General features: G+C 43.3%; 1 protein-coding gene across 1 annotated transcript in view; it reads right to left on the minus strand.

The window, feature by feature from the left end:
- LOC122554986 overlaps positions 1 to 9,145 on the minus strand; it is a 111,730-nt gene extending 102,585 nt beyond the window's left edge. Inside the window, exon 1 of the mRNA XM_043700488.1 lies at positions 8,923 to 9,145. Coding sequence (XP_043556423.1) covers positions 8,923 to 8,959 — 37 coding nt within the window. The 5' untranslated portion in view covers positions 8,960 to 9,145. The remainder of the gene's footprint in view (positions 1 to 8,922) is intronic.
- Between the last annotated feature and the right edge of the window lie 967 nt (positions 9,146 to 10,112).

Consider the following 10,112-nt stretch of genomic DNA (forward strand, 5'->3'; position numbering starts at 1 on the left):
ATGGATAGGATAAATAGACAAATTCTTTTCCCTGGGGTCGGGGAGTGCAGAACTAGAGGTCATAGGTTTAGGGTGAGAGGGGAAAGATATAAAAGAGACCTAACGGGCAACTTTTTCACGCAGAGGGTGGTACGTGTATGGAATGAGCTGCTAGAGGATGTGGTGGAGGCTGGTACAATTGCAACATTTAAGAGGCATTTGGCTGGGTATATGAATAGGAAGGGTTTGGAAGTATATGGGCCGGGTGCTGGCAGGTGGGACTAGATTGGGTTGGGATATCTGGTCGCTAATGGACAGGTTGGACGGAAGGGTCTGTTTCCATGCTGTACATCAATGACTCTATGACATCGCTATGCTACAGTAGCAACACGATGGTATTGGCCATTAACATAGTGCCCCATACCAACCAGAACATTTCTTAATATTCCACATGAATAATGATGTACATCCATTTCAGTGCCAACTTTATGCTAAGCATACAGGCAGTATTTCCCAAAGACTAGCAGATTGTATCAAACAATGCACTTCTTCAGCTGTTCACAACATGCAGAATACAGACCAGCTTGTGCTTGCAAAACTGTAAACAAAACATTAGATATGATTCGGTTCTTGGACAACATTTGCCAAATAATCCTGAGTTTGTTAGGAATTATACTGACAACCAGATTGTCAGCCAGGCCTTTGGTATGGGGCACTTTGGACCTATTTCAATGACATAGATGACAAACATGGTCTAGTTCATTCCAAATGGCAATGTATTGACCAATCAAAATCAACTTGCCTGGCTTAAATTTCAATAATCTTGGCCAATAACTGTCAGTTATCAATTAACATTCTTAACAGCAACACCTGTCCAAATAACAGTCCATTTTCTATCCAATCAGCATTCTCTGTTCAGGCAGCATAAAAATGCTTTATTCTTTTATATTGGTGTTCTTGCAAATGGTCCTGATGACTGAAAGTTGTAAAGCTTCAACAAAACATAACTTTTAACAGCAATAGATTAGATTAGATTAGATTCCCTACAGTGTGGAAACAGGCCCTTCGGCCCAACAAGTCCACACAGACCCTCCGAAGAGTAACCCACCCAGACCCATTTCCCTCTGACTGATGCACCTAATGCTATGGGCACTTTAGCATGGCCAATTCACCTGACCTGCACATCTTTGGATTGTGGGAGGAAACCAGAGCACCCAGAGAAAACCCACGCAGACACGGGGAGAATGTGCAAACTCCACACAGACAGCAGCCTGAAGCTAGAATTGAACCTGGGACCCAGGTGCTGTACTCCAGTTGTGTATTGCCAAATACTTATTTACTATTCTCTCTGTTCATTGCAGTTAGAAATATGTTCATAACGTCCTTTTGATAAATTCACTAACTCCAAGTTTGCTAAGAAATGTAACATTCACTCTTTGATTTCATTTGCAACTCTGGAATGCAAGATATCATTGGCTAAGTATCAATAGTTAAAATGGAGTTTAGGAAGGTTAATTAGCCCCAACACCATGAATGTGTGATCCTGCTCCATACCTTTGTAATTTCTTTCTTTCTTAAGGATGCATCCATGTAATAGTTTCACCTCTCGTGATTCTAAAGTCTTTTCTCACACCCACCTCAACGACAAGTTGACTTTACATGACATCTTGAACATAGCCTTCACAAAGTCCTTCACAACAGTGCTGGCAAACAAAATTTATCATCCAGTCACAGAAAGCGATATTAGGACAGGTCACCAAAATCTTGCTCAAACAGGCATGTTTTAAGAGGAGCACAGCACAGCAGCAGAGAAATTGTGTGCTGGGAAGAATGGGGGGAGATAGTGTGGTGATGGAGCTGAGTTTCACAGTCTTGGGCCGAGGTAACCAAAGAGAATGGCAATTGGCCAGAACTGGAGGTATACAGAGATGTCAGAGAGTTGTAGGCCGAAAGAAGATTACAGAAACAGCAGCTCCAAGACCCTGGAGAGATTTGAAAACAAGAATGACAGCATTAAAACGGAGACATTGTTGGACCAGGAGTAAGTACTGGTCATTAGCACAAAGGTGACAGTGAATTTGTGTGAGTTAGGATATGGGCAGCAGAATTTGGGATTAGATCACATTTAAGAGACTCTTCTGCATCCAAAGTCAGGTATTATCAGCTGTGACTGACTGAAAGTTTGTCCAGAACATTTAAAACTATTATGGACTCAGTGCCGGTACCACCGTTGGTATATTTGCCAGCAGGAGGCAGCTCAGTGCATCCATATGCGCTACATGCCCTCCTGGATGGTGTTCCAATTTGTAATTATACATATTTACTATTAGAGCCCACCACTAAATTTGGCCTGAAGCAAGGGTAGCATTGCCTTCTCCTCTTTAGTTAAAAAATCGCACATCAGGTTATAGTCCAACAGGTTTATTTGGAAGCACTAGCTTTCAGAATGCTGCTCTGTTACCTGATGAAGAAGCAGTGCTCTGAAAGCTAGTACTTCCAAATAAGACTGTTAAACTATTACCAGGCGTTGTGTGATCTTTAACTTTGTCCACCCCATCCAACACTGGCACCTGCACATCTTGGTTCTTCTCTTTAAGTAGACCTAGCAGGAGTTTGCGGTCTGTTATTATTATAAATTTAAGTCTATAAAGGTATTGGTGGAACTTCCTAACTCCAAATAAATATACCAAACCTTCCTTCTCTAGCTGGGCATATTTACATTCTGCATTAGCCAGAGTCTTGGATGCAAACGCTATTGCGTGTTCCTCTCCACTGGGCCACCTATGAGCTAATACTATGCTGATGCCATCCAGGGAGGCATTGCATGTCAATACCAGATCTTGTTTGGGATCATAGCGCCAACACTTTATGGAATGATAGCTGTTTCTTCACTTCCCTGAAGGCTACGGCTTGACTATGGAGCCATTTCCAAGACTGATCCTTTTTTCAGAGTTGATGCAAAGGTTTAGATTATATTAGATTAGATTAGATTAGATTACAGTGAGGCATTGCATGTCAATACCAGATCTTGTTTGGGATCATAGCGCCAACACTTTATGGAATGATAGCTGTTTCTTCACTTCCCTGAAGGCTACGACTAGACTATGGAGCCATTTCCAAGACTGATTCTTTTTTCAGAGTTGATGCAAAGGTGTCAGAATGGAGACCAGGTGATGTATGAACTTTCCATGCTAGTTCACCAGCCCAAGGAAAGAGCTGAGCTTTGGTACGGGTATGGAGTCGGGGCACCTTTGATTGCCCTCACTTTTTCCTCCAATCGGCATAGCCCAGTCTTGTTGACTCTGCAGCCCAACTTGATCACCTGGGGTGACTGGAAGACATATTTCTCCCTTCTAAGATGTATGCCTGCCTGGGAGAGACATCTATGGACTATGTCCAAGTTCTCCAAGTGCTCCTTATTGGTCTTCCTTATTATTAACACATCATCTCGATAAATAGTGAACTGAGGTAGACCTTGTAAAATGTTCTCCATCTTCCACGGAATATTTGCACAGGCTGACGGTACCCCAAAAGGCAGTCTCATATATTGGTACAAGCTCTTATGGGTACTAATGGTAGTATACTTCTGGGAATCCTCATCTAACCACAACCGCAAGTACGCATGGCTTATGTCCAGCTTTTTGAAGGATAACCTCCTTGCCTGCTTTGTGTATAAATCTGCTTTGTGAGGGATTTGGTATTTATCCACCCATGAAAAGTAGTTTACCATTTGTTTAAAACCCCCACAAAGGTGAACTAACCCTTCGGGTTTCACAATCAGTACGACCGGTGCTGCCCATTCCACAAACCAGACTGGTTCGATGATTCCTTCGCTTTCCAGCCTTCTGATTTCTGCCTCTACTTTTGCCCGTAACGTAAATGGCACTGGGCAGGTTTTGCAGAATCTTGGAATTGTTTCCTGATCAACACGCAAGGTGACCTTGGCTCCTTTGATAGACCCCAGAACTTCCTGAAAAACCTCCAGGTATTTAATTCTGACTTCACTCAGGCAGCCACATTCTTATCAAAAGATGTTGAGCCAATTGAGGTGAATCTTTCTCAACCAATTTCGCCCCATCAGGCTTGGTGCTGAGCCTTTTACTCCAATCAATGGGAACTGAACCAGCTGCTTCTCATAAGAGACCGGAACTGAAGTTGTACCGTTCATCTGTAAAGGTTCCCTGTACACGTTCGTAGTCTAGCTGAGGTCTTGCACACACTTAACTGTTGATTGTTAAAAGCTGGTTCTGTGATCACTGAAATGGCTGAACAGTTATCAACCTCCATTAGAAATGAGTGACCATTTAACCAGATGTTTGTTTTGATTGGTTATGATTTGGATTTGCTAAGAAATCTAACTGTTATAAAACAGAAGTAGGTGGACTTTCCAGGTCCACACTCTCCTTGATATTAGCCTATGAGTTCTCTTACTCAGTTTAGGTGTAGTGGGATTCATTTGCTGTCTCGAGTCCACATTCCGGCAATGGCCCAGATCCTGAAGAAAACTTTAACAATTTGGTTGAGGTTTGGTTTTGTTTTGGGGGTTTTGCTGTGGGCTGACCTAGAGTCTCTCTGGTCAGGATATGTCCTGTGTGAGGCTATGCAATTGCTTTCACTCAAGTAGTGTTCCCCTCAGGTGGACTGGTGAAGGTGTCCACTTCCATCGGAATCCATATGCTACATTCTCCGATGACAAAGCCACTTGTAGTACCTGTCTGACATCCAGTTGGGCTTCAGCTAGAAGGAACTTTTGCATGGTTACGTCATTAATCCCATACCAGATGGTCTCTCAGCATCTCACTAAGGGTTAAACCAAAGTCACATGCCTCTGGCAGTTATCTTAACCTAGTCAAATGTCCTGATACAGATGCTCCTGGTTATTGAAAGGCCGAATAAAACTGATAGCATCCCAGAATTAAAGGAGGTTTGGGATCATAATATTCTTTAAGTTAATCTGTCAACTGTTGTCTTAGGGAAAGTCAGGCTCCCAATAACTGAAATAGCTGCAGGTCCACAAGCTGTCAGGAGAATTACTCGTTGCTTTTCATCTGTTCCAATGTAATTTGTCCAGAAAAAAGAACGCATTCTTCCAACATACTGGGCCCAGTCTTTGACGGCAGGGCAGAACAAGTCAAGCTTCACATATAACAGCACGATGCCAGAAATGTTTGCCCCAATTCAGAGCAAGTGTTGTGAGCAAATTTCTTCAGCAACATGCTTTTCTCTCGTTGCCACTGAAATAACTGCTCAGAGGCCGGCATCCAGTCACCAAATCACCCTTTATTAAGACATGGAAAGACCTTGACATTGATCCAGCTCCCTCAGAGCCAGCTCTCAGAATGAACAGGATGTCTGGCACTCCTGTTTATATATATGCTTTTAATTTTATTAACCAGTACAAATTACAAACAGTTAACAATGAATGGCAGTTTATAAGAAACAGCAATCTACAGGGGAAAGGGGCAAACCCACCACACAACCAGTTCACAGGGAAAAGAGGACAAACCTCAAATCTTACCTTATTATGTCTAAAAGGAAACAGTAAATGCAATCACGTTCAGACAGTCTGATAAACCGAACAATAAAACAGTGCGGATATCACAGATACTCCTAGTAACCCAGCAAACCACCCATCCCTCCCACCTATCAGGATGACGTTTAAGCCTCCCAGCTACTCCTGTTTATATCCATCAGTCAGGACTCCCTGACTGGCCCAGATTAACAGCTGTAATCAGCGAACTCATGCTCTATAAGGTCCCCCGGCTGACCTCATTATAATCACTACACTAACTACATCTAGTGCTTGCAAGTGATTTTGTCGGGCCACAATGGCTTCATATTTTCTGCTATCCTTAGGCAGTCGGTCAATACTTTAACATCACACCTTCTTGAAGAGGGCCTTTTGGAAAACTTTGTTGGACATTGAAGCTACAACTGGGTTCATTATTCATTCAGACAGCTCAGTCTCTGAAAGAATTAGAGCCCTTACCCTTGTTATTGCACCTACTGACTGGTTTGTTCCAGTCTCCTGTAGTTACCAAGCTTGCATTACTGCCTTATTTTTCTTAACCAAGCCAGTGCAGCACCCATGTCGTATTTTCATGAATTATTGATAATACCAGAGCTGGGTGGTCAGGATTCAGTTTATAGAAAAGTTCAAATATCTTCAATTTCGAGCTACAGATACTACACAAGCAATCCCCTGCCAGTACGTGTCTTGTTGCACTGCATATAATCAAGTCTTTCCATTCTAATTCTTGGTTTATTAGCATCTTAAAGCAATGCCACGCTTAAAAGAATGATACAGCAGCTAGGGAATAGAGTTCACATGAAAATATCATTAAAAGGAGTTCAAACATGGAAAGGTTGGCATAAGCCTGACAGGCAACAAAGCAATCAAATTTTTTTGTAGTATTGGCAACTGGGTGACAATTTACAGGGGCAGGGGGCTCAAATGCGTGGTTTCAATCAGGAAGATGTTGACAGCAGTTTTGACAGGGAGTTGGCCAATGAGGAGTGGGGACTATTAACAATATCAGCTACTATGGTGACTAGGAAGGACACTGAGTGGAAACGGGAGAGAAATAGCGAACGGTGGAACTTCAGAGAAACTTGGGGAAAGTTTTATTTGGTAGGCTCGGGAGGAAGAGATTGAGGTATCTTAAGGGATGGATTGCAAGCTTAGTGACAAGGAGGGCAGTGAGCTCTTTGTCCACTTTGCAGGTGAGCTTTCGGCAGTCATTGAAAGACTCTTTAGAAGATAGTTTGCATGGTGTAGAGAAGCTCTGGGCTACCTTTCCATTCCACAATGATCTTGGAATAGGTAGCTAAAAATCACACAACACCAGGTTATAATCCAACAGGTTTATTTGGAAGCGCTAGCTTTCGGAGCACTGTTCCTTCATTGTGGAGTATAAGATCGTAGGACACAGAATTTATAGTAAAAGTTTACAGTGTGATGTAACTGAAATTATATATTGAAAAAGACCTAGACTGTTTGTTAAGTCTCCCATGTTTTTAAACGGGCATGTTGGTTTCAGTTCTTTCATATTCCAGAAATTCCAGAACTTTCTTAAAGTTACATTTTCAACTGGTCTTTAATAATAGGTGCCATGTTGGCCCAGATAATACATTGAAGGTGTGAGGTGCCCTGTGTGAGGCTGTCTGTGCCCCAATGTTCAGACTGATTCTAATCTAAGAAAGGGATTTACAGAATCTTACATAGATTCACACATGTTTTTGAGGAAAATAAAATGTAATTCTGCAAGTACAAGTTCACCCCACAAACCTATATATGTGTGTGTGTGCCCATGTGGGTGTGTGTGCAGGGGGGTATGAATGTCTGTGAGAGTATATGTGTATGTGTGTGAGTGTAAAGGGGTTTAAGTCTGTGAGAGGGTGTGTGTGTGTGGGAATGTATATGTGAATTTATGGGAGAGAGCTTGTGTATGTCAGAGGGTCTGCTTGAGTGTACGGGTCTGTAGCAGTGTGTGTGTGTGTCTCTAGGCTTGTCTGTGTATCTGTGTTTGTTTGTGTGTGCAGTGCAGTGGGGTCACCTGTAGTGTGACATGAACCCAAGGTCCCGGTTGAGGCTGTCCCCATGGGCACTGAACTTGGTGATCAGCCTCAGCTTGTCCACTTTGCAGCCTGCTCCGAAGTCCACCTTGGAAATTTGGAATATATAGTAACTTTGACAGACCAGAGAAGGATCTAACTGTGCTTTCTCTGATTCAGCAGATCTAAAACATTTGTCTGCCATAAATATTCAAATCTATGCCTCTCAAAGTATATTTCTCTCTCAAGCACACTTTGCCACTTATGCCTTCGTATCCAAACAAACCTTGTTTGTATAAGCTTTCAGTACCTTGGCATCATAACGAATTACTTTGACTGTTTGTTTTCCCATAATAAAAGCATTTGGGGCTGCACTGAAAAAAGGAGACCATTCCATAAAGGGATTGTGTATTTTTTTCTTGATATCTGAGGACGAATGCAAATTGCCAATATATAAAATCAAGTCTTTACTGGGTTAAACTCTGGGAACTGGGGATGCTGCACTTGGCAATTCTAAGTTAACTGCTACAAAATAATATTTCAACTTCCTACTGAAGGCTTTCTATTTTCCAACCATTCCTACTTTTCCAGGAAATTCCATCCCTGCATTCTTCAATTATTCAAAATATATTTTTTAAAATTGTCATGTTTAAATTGTACTCGAGGTGTTTGACCCTACACCCATTAGGAAGAAACCTAAATTTCACTTTCAAAACGTCCCCAGATATCTGCAGGAGCTTACAAACCGCAGTTTTAGTGTCGAAGCGAGCACGGAGGATTACTGTATACTTTTGTGAGTTGGCTGAAGGGGACAGACAGTGTATGACCAGCCGGCTGATGAAGGGTCAAAGTAGGAAATGCGGTTGGCTGATACTCAGGGAGCAGGAAGCCAAGGGACTGCAGTAGGTACCGGGAGAGAGAGGTGCACAGTCCTGCTGCGAGTAAACGTTAAATGCCGAGGGGGAAGAGTGTAGCCGGAAGGTCACCTTGCAAACAAACAAAAGGCAAAACTATGCCCCCAAAAGGACCGCAAAGCCCCCCCCCCCCCACACACACACGATTCATAAATAAATATGAAGTTCCTTTTTGCTCGTTTGTAAGTCAGCTAGCTCTCCTCCAACGGTGGGGTTGGGTGGGTGGTGGTGTGGGAGAGATAGAAGGGGAAGGAGAGGGGAAAGGTATGTTTGTAAATTTCCACTTTTGCTTTACTCCTGCTCCCCGCACTTTCATGTTTCATTTTGCAAACTCGAAACACGCTGCATCGGCGACGGTCTGGGGCGCTCCAGTTCGTAAGCTTTTCGACAAATGGCCCAAACCATCAGCATTTCTGACGGTCTGCCCTCCCTGAGAGACACATTTGCTGTCCAAATGCCGCTGAGAAACACTCACCCGCAACCCGTGGTAAACTCACTCGCTCCTCCTCCATCGCTCGGCAGCTCAGGGCACACAGTCAATAAGGAGCGGCACAACACTCTGTCCCCCTCTCCCTCTCCCTCTCCCTCTGTGTGTGTGCTCCTGATGGCGCTGGCTTTCTCAGCCCCTCGATCCCTCTTCAAGAACATGAGCAGATCCATCAGCTTTCTCGCGAGGAGACATTGCCGTCTGCAATCATCAGAGGCGGAACGAAACGCGCAAGAGAGCACCCAGTTTACGAGCCAAAAGCACATCTTATTCCACCCCATAGACGCTATCTGAAAATACATAATTACCACTTCAGTGTACAACTCCCACCCCAATACTTATTTACTCCAATATAGCTGTACTCATAAATATACCCCCCCAAACACAGATATATCTTTCAAAGACAGTTACCTCCAAATATCCAACCACCACTTCAATGTACAACTACCATTCCAATACTCATTTACTCCATTACACATCTACGCCCCACATATATCCACAGACATATATCCGGCCTGAAATATAGAGATACCGTCAAATACATAACTAGCACCTCAATATACAGCAATTGCAGATTTACTGGGGTGTGACCTGGAAATTCGAGTCATAAAGACAGGTTGGATAGACTGGGACCTTTTACCCTACAGCGTAGAAGACTGAGAGGCGAACTTAATAGAGGCCTATAAAATCATGCGAGGCATAGATAAGGTAGATTGCAAACAGTTTTTCCCCATGGTAGGGGAGTCTAAAGCTAGAGGTCATAGGTTTAAGGTGAGAGGGGAGAGATACAAAAGAGTCCAGAAGGGCAATGTTTTTCACGCAGAGAGGGTGGGGAGTGTCTGGAATGGGCTGCCAGAGATAGTGGTGGAAGCGAATAACAGGTACATGGATGGGATAAGTATGGTGGAATATGGGATAATGGCAAATGGGACAAAATTGTGCAAAGTGGGTGGTATAGGCGAGTTGGGCCGAACGGCCTGTTTCCATGCCGTAGACCTCTATGACTCTATGATTCTGTGACACCCCAAATGCTCATGTATTACACTATACAGCTAATAGGAAAAAAGTGAGGACTGCAGATGCTGGAAATCAGAGTGGAGAGTGTGGTGCTGGAAAAGCAGGCAGCGTCTGAGGAGCAGGAATCAAGGGCTTATGCCTGGAAAGGATTATCCTCTTCC

This window comes from Chiloscyllium plagiosum, chromosome 12, assembly GCF_004010195.1.
Source record: "Chiloscyllium plagiosum isolate BGI_BamShark_2017 chromosome 12, ASM401019v2, whole genome shotgun sequence".
In the NCBI taxonomy this organism is placed as follows: domain Eukaryota; kingdom Metazoa; phylum Chordata; class Chondrichthyes; order Orectolobiformes; family Hemiscylliidae; genus Chiloscyllium; species Chiloscyllium plagiosum.